This window comes from Sus scrofa, chromosome 6 (genome assembly GCF_054392235.1).
Source record: "Sus scrofa isolate SSC_HxYL_T2T_F1_AM1 chromosome 6, Sscrofa_HxYL_maternal_Yorkshire_Landrace_v2.0, whole genome shotgun sequence".
Taxonomy (NCBI): domain Eukaryota; kingdom Metazoa; phylum Chordata; class Mammalia; order Artiodactyla; family Suidae; genus Sus; species Sus scrofa.
The window spans coordinates 149,377,380-149,389,787 of NC_139388.1; the positions used below are offsets into that span (position 1 = coordinate 149,377,380).

A 12,408-nucleotide genomic window follows, 5' to 3' on the forward strand; every position below is an offset into this window, starting at 1 on the left:
AAATTCTTGGAGCCTCCTCTTTGCAGCGCAAAGCCATGCTCCTCAAAAGGACATACAAGACGCCCCCAGGATCTGATCTCCGACTGCTTTTTCAGCCTACCTTTCCCAACTCCCTTCCTTAAGGCTTAATCCTCTAGCAAACACCACAGACTAAAAGAGTCCCTCCTGCACCACATTTTTCTCCCCTGACTCACTTCTAACTGTGCTTCAAGACTCAGGTCAAGCATCACCCTTTCCTGGAAGGCTTCCTCACCACTGCCACCGCCCTAAGCATACACACACACACACACACACACACACACACACACACACACACACACACACACACACACACACAGCGCATGCCCACACTTGCCATGCTGCCACACTACCTTGAAAATTCTCTGCATCTGTCAGCTTCCTGCACTAGACTTCAGGTAGAAACTGCCCCATAATCATCTTTCTACAGCAAGTTCCAGCACAGTACTTGGCACACAAGTATGCGCTCAACCTTTGATTTTAAACAGAAACTGTTCTGATGATGCAAATGAGTGATAAAGAACCAAATTAAGTTAATGGAAATGGAGAGGTGAAACTAGATTAACAGAAATTAACGTAATTTAATTGGATGGTGTCTTTCCATATTCAGTTCTGTGGGGCTAGGTAGCTTACTGGGGGAGAGGTCTTTTTCATTTAAATCACCCTCTAATTTGCAAACATAGACTAAAGACATAGACTACACAGGTAACACACATGCATAGAAAGTTACTGCTTTGTGGGAGATGTAATTATCATTAGTTACATATATCCACTACTTCCAGGAACGGAGCCAAGTGTTTTCTATGCACTGTTTCCTTTGATCCCCAGAAAAAGCTAATAATGTAAGTAAGCCTTGTGTCGTTTCTCATTTTCTAGGAGAAATAACTAGACCGAGAGAAGTTACGTTACCTTTCCCAAGTCCTAGCTGGGATCCAGGACCCAAGCCCACATCTTTCTGGCTATAAAACCTATTGTCTTAACTGCTCTACTCTTATTCTTGACCTTTTGCCAGCTCCCTCCTTAACAGTTACACAAAGAAGCAAAATGAAATCAGATGTGCTGTTTCTTGCAGAATGAATGTTTCCATGATTGTAATGTGATTACAATGTGGTGACGTAATCAGGTGTTAAGCAGGGATACCAAGGACATTTGCCGCTTTTCTGCATAAGGTCTCAGACACTTAATTGTAGAAAAGACGTGCGCATGAAGCACCCCGGGACACAAAAATCACTTTACCTGTGATGAGGTTCTAAAATGAAAGAGAACAATTCTTCGAACTCTCTCCTCCTGTTTCTTGTCTCTTTTAGTTTTCCTGAGGCTCTGTCCCACTTACTGGGTAAGTAAAAGATTAGATCCAATTAGTTTCAGTCTCCCCCAGGCTAACCTCTGCCATCTGACTGGACTCTTTGAGACAGGAGTTCACTGCAGAATTCTGACTCTCCCCTTCCTTGCCATGTGGCTTTGCAAGGGTCTCCCGACCTCTCGGAGCCTCGGGTGCTCCGGCTTGCAATCAAATGGTTTAATAAATATGAACGCACGTTAAAAGTCAGAAAGTACGAATGGACATAAGAAAATTAGGAATTCTACACACTTCCCAAGCACCTACCGTGTGTTTGACATTGAGCAGTACTCTGGACGACAGGTTGTTTATATCATGCTGTCAGCTTCTTCCTTGTCTTATCCAAGTGCCCAGCGCTGTGCCTGGCACATACCAGGTCAGTTGATCAGTCAGTTCAAGGCACTGCTAAGAGCCATCTTGTCTGTGGGCCCTCCCACCTTTTGTGGTCCTTGTAACTTATACAGTAATCACCTTCGTAAATTCTAACTCTATCCACAAGTAGCAAATTGTTCTGGTTATACCTCTTCCCTGGGAATCTCTTCGACCTTTGCAGGGAAGTTGTATTCCTCAGCTCCTGGAGGGCTGACAGCAGGGAGACAGGAAACTGATCATGTGAACGCCGCCCCCTTCCCCTCCCCTGAGATTTGCAAACCCTGATTCTGCTGAATTTCAGGTGGGAGAACGCCAAGCAAACAGGCAGTGTTTCTCAAACTCCCTGGATAATAAGAATTACCTGAAGTACTTGTTTAAAAAAATAAATTCTGAGCCTTTCCCTAGCCCCCCTTAATCTGCAGCTCTTGCAAAGCGGTCTTACAGGTGTATTTTTAACACAACGCCCATCAGTCTTCATTATCATCGGAACAATGTGAGAAATTCTGATGGTATAAATAACCTCATTTTGCACAGGAAGAATCTGAGCCCCAGACTGACAGCTGTTTATTGGGGGGCTGGGGAGAGTGGACCCCACGTGCCTAAGAAGATTAGGAAGGGAAGCCTGAGACCAGCAGAGTTGGATCCATAATAGGGAGGGGTGAGGTCTGTGGCAAACTGGAAATTCTTGTCTTACTGAAAGGGAGGGGCCTCCCCTCAGCTGCAGCCAGTTGCCTCAGTGCAGAATGTGCTGTTGCCACTTATAACGGATTTCCAAGTGAACCAAAAATCAAGGACATTTCTAAGATGTTTCTGCTTGGTCAATGTTGATTCCAAAAACACTTTTTGAAAATATCGTGTGAGTCACATTTCTCTTGCTCCCAGTTTCCAACCTTGCGTTAGCACTTCGTGAGCCAGGATTTCATCTTTTCCCTGCCTCTGTCGTGGTCTCTTTTCTCCGTTTGAACAGTTCTTTTTAAATGGCTTTTAAGCACCTAATAAAAAAAGGCTGGCCTGCAGGGCCCTTCATGGTCTGCTATCTATCACCTTTCCCCAGGTCACCACCTGTCGCTGGAGAATATGGGTTCCAGGGCCAGACTGCCTCGGTGTGCATCCCGGATTTGCCACTTTCTAGCCACTTTCTAACAGACTCTGGGCAAGTTTCTCTGTGTATCGGTCTCCCCGCTTTCAAAATAGAGCAATAATAGTACTTACTTCCACAGGGTTGTTAGTGCAACTGAGTTATTCTGAATTGCTTAGCCTTGCTCAGCTTGGAGCAAGCCCTGTGTTAAGTATTGTGGGTACCCCAGAAGCTTGCCTCAAGTGTGCCTCAAATGTGTACCCTCCAGAGCTGCCTTTCCCCTCCTGGAACAAAGGCCCTTCACCCACTGGGTCTCACTGGATCTGGCAAACCTTCCCGGCTCCCACGCACGCTCAGGCCTTGAACATAACACTGCAGCACCTGCATTGCAGGTGTCAGTCTTCCGCACTAAATTGTGCACATCCTTGAAAGCAGAGACTTTTTCACTTTTGTAGCCCAGGGACCTAGCACAGTGCCAGGTACCTGATGGGCTTTCAATAAACAGTGTTAAAGAAGTGAATACGCTGATCCCAACTTCCTTACATGATGATAAACTTTCTTTTTTTTTTATTTTTTTTTTATTTTGTCTTTTTAGGGCTGCACCTGTGGCATGTGGAAGTTCCCAAACTATGAGCAGAATCGGAGCTACAGCTGCCAGCCCATACTACAGCCAGAGCAACGCGGGATCCCAGCCACGTCTGCAACCTACACCAGAGCTCACAGCAAGGCCAGATCCTTAACCCACTGAGCGAGGTGAGGGATCGAACCTGTGTCCTCATGGATACCAGTCGGGTTCGTTCCCACTGAGCCACAACAGGAACTCAGATGGTAAACTTCTTAAGGACGGGGGCTCCTACAGGCTACATCTAAGTATGCACCGTAGCACCCAGCAGAATTACATTCACTGTTCAGTCAATTAGGTCATTTGCGAGGTTTGCTAGTTTCAAGGCTAGCTTCTGACCAAAGCACTTCCTACTTTTATCTACATGTCATCCCCATGACATCCCTCCAGAAATTTTTACCCTTAGGATTCCCACTGCAGTTTTCTCGGCCTCTCTCATGTTACTGGACCCTTTTGCTGTGGATTTTATCTATTGCTGTCCATCTCATTGCTTTGCTAGGCTGGGAACTCCTTGAGGTCAGAGAGAATATCTGATTTTTTTTGTAAACTTCTATATAACCAGCCTAGCTCCTTGCCCATAATAAGCACTCACTATTTCTTGGTGGTCTTCATGAATCGAACCTTTTTTTTCCCCCCCACAGAGATTCTTATCTAAGGATCATTAAAAAGAAAAAAAGATTCAACTCCATTTGAGGGATGCTATTGAGGGTTTTGTTAATTGGAGGGAAAGATACCTCACTGTTTGCAGCCTTCTACCACATATCAAAGAATAAAATTTAACTCACAGAGACGAAAATTGAAGCAAGGATTTTATAAGGGTTACAATAAGGCATTTCAAAACATGCTTTGGAAATACTTCCAATTACCAATCCACAAACAGCTGTTTCCTAATAATGACCCTTTTTTCTTTATTTGGGAAATAAAACCTGTGTCATAGGAGATCAGTCCTCTCATTATACAAGTTGAACTTTCTGAGTGCCTTGGTGAGCTGAAGAAGGGAGGGGGCAATACTATTTTTGGCACTGAGGTGAAGCTGCCAGTGGAAAAAAATAGATATTTTCCACCAACAATGCACCTTAGATAGATAAGGGGATTTTTGTCCCTGTTGTAACATTTCCACCTACTTGCAATAAATTGGTTTAATGGTGTTTAAAGCAACAATTGAAAAACGTTAGCATCATTTAGAAGTTGAATCTGTCCTGGTCAGGTCATTGTGCACTTGTTTACAATTAACTGTTTCAGGATTGGAGCTTTCAGTGCCATGCTATTTTTGTGTTCTGTTCAATCAGGAGGAAAGAACAAGAGTTAAAACTTAAAAATCGAAATGGCACCATTGCATGAATTGCTGAGATTTTCCTGAAACAAAACAATCTGAAGAATGCATATTGCCGCTTCATACCTCTAAGCACTAAGAATCGAGAATACAGATTCAAAACACTTTTCCAAGTATATATACCATAGTATAAGCCCCAGATTTCTCTGACACCTTAAAAGCTTTTCTATTGCTTTCACCTGTTTTAATGAGACACACTGTATTGAGCGCCCGTCCTATGCCAGGTAATTTGCATGCATTATTTCTAAATCATTTGGTCAACAAATGTTCATTCAACACCTACTGTCTGCTGAGAAGTGAGCTAAGTACTGGGCTAGCAATTACAAACCAGACATTGATTGGTTCTTACCTTCAGGGAAGTTACAGTTTTATAGGAGAGGAACAACTCTGCAAGTTGGTTAATTTTATCTCCATTTTGCAGACGAGCAAAACAGGATGCAAAGGGACTAATCCTGGCTGTTCCTAGAGCTCCTTTTACCAAGCAAGGCTTCTTCTCCCCACTCTGCCTTCCCAGTTTAATTATCTTTGCAGAAGGGTTTTTAACCAAGTAACTGGGCAAAAGAATTGAAATTTTTTTTTTGTCTTTTGTCAAGGCATATGGAGGTTCCCAGGCTAGGGGTCGAATCAGAGCTGTAGCCGCCAGCCTATGCCACAGCCACAGCAAGGCAGGATCCGAGCTGCATCTGCAGCCTACACACCACAGCTCACGGCAACACCGGATCCTTAACCCACTGAGCGAGGCTAGGAGTCGAACCCGCAACCTCATGGTTCCTAGTCGGATTCGTGTCCGCTGCACCATGACGGGAACGCCCCAAAATACTTTTACTTTAGTGGGAACGAGGAAAAAAATTCTGTTTAAAACTCACTGCTCTCAATCTTTGGATAAGGTAAGAAACAAATATTAACTACCAGTTATGTTTTGGATTGAGCACTGGCTTAAATAAGACACAAGTCTAAACAAGGCCTAAAGCCCCACATTTCTAGTAGATGTGGAAAAACAGAAACTTAATTGCAAGGTGAAGGGCTCATGAGGCTGTTATTCCTAAGATATGCAGAAACTTCGCGCTTTTTGTTACTGTTAGCTGTTTTTTTGTTGTTGTTGTTTGCTCTGCTCTGATTTCTACTTTTTCCTGATTGTATGTAGTCAGGACAAGGATGAGAGACAGATGGCAGGGGAGCCATGGGGGGTTTGAGACGTAGGCAAAAAAAAAAAAAAATCCTGTGGACTAAAGCTATATTTGGCCTCGCCTCAGTGGGCATTTTTGCTTTCTTTGGCTGTATCTACAAGAGGTTGTTGCATTTAATTATCTAGTGACCAGTTCCAAGTAAAAGATGACAGTTCTGCTGAAGCCTTTCATTTTTTTTTGCTCTCTTCCTCCACCTCACCCATCTGCTGTCATTTAACCAAACCCCAGAGAACCGAAGCAGAAACGTTCTGCTGGAAGGCACACAGCTCTAGAAAGAGAATAAGAGCACCAGACTCGGGCCACTTCCCTGTTCCCTGCTTCTGCTTCTGCAAAATGCACAGCCTTGGACTGTTACGGTCACTTTCTAATTGGCCTTCTTACCTACAGCTGCTTATCCCAGTAACCCGTCTTTCAGGCCCCAGCGTTATCTTCCTAGAACACTGATCACGTCACTCCCTGCGTGAAGGCCTCTGCAGTCTGGCCAAAGTTTACAGAAGGAAGCCCAAATGCTAAGGGTGACACAGAATGCCCTTCAGTCTGGGCCTGATTCCCACCTACCTTTTCAGCCTTATCTTTCCCTTATCTCTTTACACCAGAGGCACACACAGAATCGCTCTTTGTTCCCTGAACAGGTTTTGGTCTAAGCCTCCACACCTTTGCAGAAACTGGTGCCACTGCTAGTGATATCCTTTTCCTGTTTTAAGATCCATATAAAATGATCACTCCCCAGGAAAAACTCCACTTGTCTAGCAGGTAGCTTTGATCACTCTCTCTCCCTTCTTTTTACCCAACATGTTGCACATAATCTTATTATAGCACTAGTGTCATCAAACTGTAAGTATTTACTCAGGTTTTGCAGGTGCAATGTCTAACACTTCTTTTCCTTAAGTCCAACCCCAACTCCTCTTAAATCACCTTTGTTTTTCTCACTTTGGATATAGTGTAGAGCAGGCCATCGGTAATGTTTGCTCAAGAATAAATAAAAAGCAAAATTATGCCCCCGTCTGGCCCCCAAATGTTTAAAAAGTGGAAAAAAATTATGTATACATGTACAAACACACACAGCTATATACAGAAATGCACATACACCACATGCATATGAATTCAGAAGGGTTTTAATTTTTTCATATTAAAACAACTTCTTTAAAAGAAAGTCCAAGTTAAAAGAAACAAGTGTACACATTAAGAAATGATGCAATTATTCCATACCAGTTTATTGTAGGTATTGTGTTTCAAAAAAATTTATAGCATAAATAACCTTTCATGTCATAAAATAACTTAGTACAATTTATAATAAAACTTTGAGAATTTAACATCTCATCAAAATACAATAAAATATGGTTTTAAAATATGATTAACCCTTTCTGCTTTTTTTACTTGAGGGCATATAAACCCAAAATACCCAAACTACTGCTGAACATTTAAACTTTAACAAAACATATTTGGTTTATTTAAATGTAACTCCAACCATCCTAAATTAATACATAGTTTTGTTTTCCATCCTGCGTGGTTCTTTGTAATTTTTGTTCCTTTTGACTTGCATTTCTGTTTCCACACAGCTTCCTTCTTCATTTTTACCTCTTTCCATCTGCAAAGTCATCTATCTTCGGGCTCCTGGATCATGTAGTTGAACTCACTCAGCCCCTTGACATCAGTTTCTGTAATCCTTGCATCAGTGTAGGGAGTAACTGCTTGAGTAACTACAAAGGTATTTCAAAACTTCAGTGCAATTTGGTTCAGTTATTTTCATTCAGATGCCATCACCGTTCAGGAAGATTAATCACTGGAACCCACTGATCCATGTAGCGACTTTCCCGGCAAAAACAAATAAGTTGACTTAAGGCAGGATCCTTCCACTGCGATGAATGTGGATTCTGGGAACAAATTTAGAAAAATAAATTTACTATTAAAAAAAAATCAGCATTTGCTGCTAATTACACCACTTTTGAGAGGAAAATGCCTGAACATTCAATACTTTGGCTGTATGACTTGGAGACCAGTTCCAAGCATAAAAAGTAAAATTTCTAAGTGGTCGAGGTTTCTTGCAAAATCGTTAAGGATAATTCTTTACTAAGCTGTATTCTGCAAAGACTGAACACATGCAAAACCCACTGAGCCATATATATATATATATATATGTATATGTATATATATACACATACACACATATATATGTGTGTATGTGTGTATATATGTTTGCATGATAATATTTATTCATTTTTGCATGTGAGTTATTATTCACAGGCTTGTCCTACCAAACTTGTACCTTGGCAGAGACCTCAGTGAAACAACTGTGAGAAATATTTCCATGCTGTGCTACTACAAGGTGAGAGCTGCATAGCAGTTAACTAGGATTGCCACCTGTTATCCTCCCAAAAGAGAGTAGTATTTTTCAGGAGTAGCAAAATAATTAGGCTGCCACTTAAGCAGATCAGCCAAAATGCAATAAAAGGTACAAAACAAAACTATCACATTGACTTCTGTAAACACAAGTTCTCTACCTACCAAGGTTTTGGTTGGTTTATTTGGTTTGGTAGATAGAGGAGGCGCCATTTAAAAAAAAATGCAAAATTGCACACACAAAAAAATTCCACTCTATTCTTTAAGGTATTTCTAGGGAATTAATAAGGTATGTCTCCTACACCATTTCTATTTTTAGCTCGGACTGGCAGAGAATGAGGCTGACTCCTTAATGAGGGTGAGCCAGGAATTTATTTGGCTTTATCTAATCTGCCCTGCTAAAGGAATTAGTCACGGGAGGTAGTGCAGATGTAGGTAGGGAGTAGCTGGGCTGACAATGCTGACTCACAAGGATCCCTTCCGCTTCTGGCAGCTTCCAACGTGCTTAGACATGTTCTGTACCAGAGAAAATCCCGATGATGAAACTAGCACATCTCGGCTGAAAGTCCAGCCACACTCTATAACAGGGCAAAGGCGCCTCGTTCTTGACCGCCACCCATTCCAGATCTGCAATCAGGCGACTCTTAGCCCATCTGGACTTCCTGCCAGGACTCTAACCCCGACCTGGCTGCAGTCCCCTTCTCCCTTACCGTCACCAGCACGCAGTGCAGGTCCGGGGGCTGCTCTGCGCCCTCGCTCGCGGTGGGGCCCGCGTCCGTCTCCAGGAGCAGGAGCTCGGCCAGCCGGCCGGGGTTGCTGACTCGTAGGATGTCGATGTCGTTCTCACAGCAAAACGCTTGGATCAGGGTGAAGTGGATCTGCAGAGCCACGTCCCTGTCGTCGTCCTCGTCCGCCGCCAGCAGGCACAGCACCACGTTATCCGGGTCGCTGCGAGCAGGGACCCGGCCGGTGAGCCCAAAGGCACGACCCGCTGCGTGGGAGCCCGCACCCCCCGCCCGGGTCGAGGGGGATCGCGCCCTGGCCCGCTCGCTGCCCCTCGGACAGACACGGGGCAGGTGGAAAGTGGCAGGAAGGAGCGCTGCAGGGTGAGGGGCGCCCCGCGAAGGCGACCTCCCGGGGCTGAGGCGGGAAGGAGTACCACGAGAGACACCCCAGGGCCACACTTACACGTTAAGCAGCTTGGCCGCCTCGTACACCCCGACGGTGATTGTGCGCTGACTCAGGGCTTTGCTGAGCACTTCTTCGAGGGCATCCCCCACCTTATCCATCCTACGAGCAGGCAGAGCGAAGAGGGTCCTGTCAGCCCGGGGCCACGCCTGGCCGTTACCGCCCCCTCGCCCTGCACCCTCCCTCCCGAGTGCAAGGGCCATCGCGCACTCGGCCTTGTGCAAAACCCGGCGCTCTCCCGGCTGTCATCCTCCCATGACCCCTCCTACGTCCAGAGTCCTGTGAGAAACCCCGTGAGTGGCACCCGCCACCCTCTCCTGAGGGCAGTGCCAGTCGTTGGCGCTGGGCTCAGCCACAGGCTGCCGGCCTCAGGAGCCACAAGGGCAGGGATGGTCACTTCTGCCCTTTGCAAAAGCTTAAAGGGGTTCGACCGGCGTGGAAGGGGGGGCACGCTCTTTACGTCCACGCGCGCCTCTGGAGTGTTCCCAGGGAAGAAAGGCGGGAGAGAAGGTGCCCTCGGCAAACTTTTAACCTCTGGCCCCCCGAAAACCGTGCACAGCCCAGCAGCGCTAAGGTGCATGCAGTGGACGACGAGCAGAGCTCAGGCAGAGGCGCCGGCCCACTTACCTTTCAGTCTTCTGCTCTCCAGCCGAGAATTCCTCCAAAGTCATATTGCAACTGCAAGTCCCCTACTGAGAGAGAGCGGCGTGCGGGTTGCTCCTGCCACCGCGAGCGCGCGGGCGCCTGTTCTCTGCGCTCCCTCGTAGGCTACTCCAGCGCCCGCTGCCGCCGCGCCGTCCGCCCCTCCCGCCCCACTCGATCGCTCGCTGGCCTCCTTAGGGCTCGCGGGCCCCCGCCTCGCCTCGGGCCACGACACCGACACGGCAGCTGCCTCACAGCCACTGAAGGACAAAGGCCCCGCTCGCCAGAGTTATCCTGCCAACTCCCAGCCAACCAGCACCCGCTTTATTTGCATACGCGCAGCTATTGGGCTATGCAAATCAGCCTGTTCCAACAATTTGACCCCAGCTGCTGAAACAAGGCTGTGAGGAGCGGAAGGGGGAGGAGCCACGTGAAAGGCGAGCCTAAGGGGCGGGGCTGGGCCGGGGCAGGGAAGGGGGGGCGGGGTCCCGAGCGGACTGTCTTAGCCTGAAGGCGGGGCGGATGGGAGAGGCGGTGTTTGCGGTGGTTGCGGGGGTGGGGGGGGTGTCTTCAGCTTGGGCTGGAGTAAGCTGCCAAATGTTTTTCTAGTTGGTGCACATTTTTTTTCTTTATTGTCGTTTCATGTCTTTTGTGTTTGGGGGCTGCTATTAAGATCTATTTTCAGGGTTAATGCGTCCAGGTCTAGTAATTCTTAATAAGCAGGTTACATAAAAAGTGTCCAGACCTCTGGGGCAAAGTTTACCTCAGAAGTGTTGTTTATTTAAGTTTCGGCAAAGCTGCTTATTAGTAGTAGTATTATTTCGGTGCCCTGATGGCTGGTTTGATTTATTTTTGGAAGGTTGCAAGGGTTGGAAGCTCAAAAAAGAAAAATCAACACATTTGTGTCTGGTGGTGGCAGGGAACCAAGCTGGAATCCTTTCCACACAAAGCGGAACGGCGTCCCACCTGCCCGGGGTAACTCTGGAAAACCATGTTGAGGAGGAGCTGGTTACCACATGTGTGTATCCTAGCCTTACAGCCCCAGTTCACCTTTCTCAGACAGCCTTTCCCAAAGGAGGATCCTTCTGCAGGACACCAGTTAAGACACAAATGTCTGACACCCACACAAGCAGTGTGTCTAAATTCAAGATGCTTTCAATATGCCCTCAGCTTCCTTGCATAAAGCAAGTATGTCACTACCTTCCACAGGGAGCCTATGATCTCACTGTGAATTGTTGATGTTAGAGACTGAATCATGAAGCTGCAGTTATAGGACTTTTCAGTCATATGCTAAAATTTCACCTTTGAGGTAATGGCAACTTGTGGGTGGAAAGAAAGCAGTAGTTATACATTTTTTAAAAGCCAGCTCGAATGTATAGATTTTCACTGAATAGGTTGAAAGTTCTGTCCTTTGTTTTACGAGTTTATGCAATAAATTCAAAAATAAGTGTTAAACCTACTGAAGTCACCAAAAGTGGTAAAAATGCTCACTTGCATTCAAAACGATGCTTGCATCCGACAAAGATCACAGAAGTAATTTTTTGCTAAGCTACATGAGTTTTTGCACCCGTATGTTTGCATCATTCTAGACAAAATATTCTCCAGCTCTCTTGATCTTAATTTAGTGGAAAAGAAAAGTGATCGGTCAGTTTTCTGGCTCATTTATTTGAGCTGCCATTTTGCACTTAATCCCTAACTGCGTTGTCAGCAAGGGACAATGTTTGAGTAAAGGAATGGTGCCGGCCAATGCATAATTTACCCAGGAGTGTAAGGTATGTTTCATATCTATATCTTAGATTCTAATATACAGTATCTTTGTTAAAGAATTCCTTTAAGCTGATGTGTATGTAGGTGCTGAAGTACATTCAGTTTTGCAAACAAACCTGAATTATGCAACCTGGCCTGAGTCGTCATTCGGAGATTGTTGAACTGTGTTCTGTGGAACTCCCAAGTTTCTATCCACCAGGCCTTTCTTAGAGGCTTTTGGAAGAAAGTGTGATCACAGCAAGCTGACCAAGAATTAGGGAATGGAGAGAGTTTCTTGACAGCAGGGACTCTGACTTCATCACCTTGGTGTTCTTGGCACTTAGCACAATCTCTGCATTTAGTAGAAGCACCGCCAGTGTTCCCTGAGTTAAACAGAATCTGAGAGTTGAACACCAAGATCTCAGATTCCTGCAGTCCTGTGCAATGCATGAATTTTAATTCACATTTAACTTTAGTTCACAAACACTTTTGTGATGTCTTATAATATACCAAGAACTGCACCATTTCTGATCTTTTGCCTTT

General features: G+C 45.4%; 1 protein-coding gene across 1 annotated transcript; it reads right to left on the reverse strand.

Moving 5' to 3' along the window:
- Window positions 1-7,049: 7,049 nt before the first annotated feature.
- GADD45A (growth arrest and DNA damage inducible alpha) lies at window positions 7,050-10,437 on the reverse strand. Its single transcript, NM_001044599.1, is given in 4 exon segments — window positions 7,050-7,823; window positions 9,000-9,237; window positions 9,478-9,579; window positions 10,105-10,437. Coding segments are annotated over 4 exon segments (498 nt in total). The 5' UTR covers window positions 10,149-10,437; the 3' UTR covers window positions 7,050-7,709.
- Between the last annotated feature and the right edge of the window lie 1,971 nt (window positions 10,438-12,408).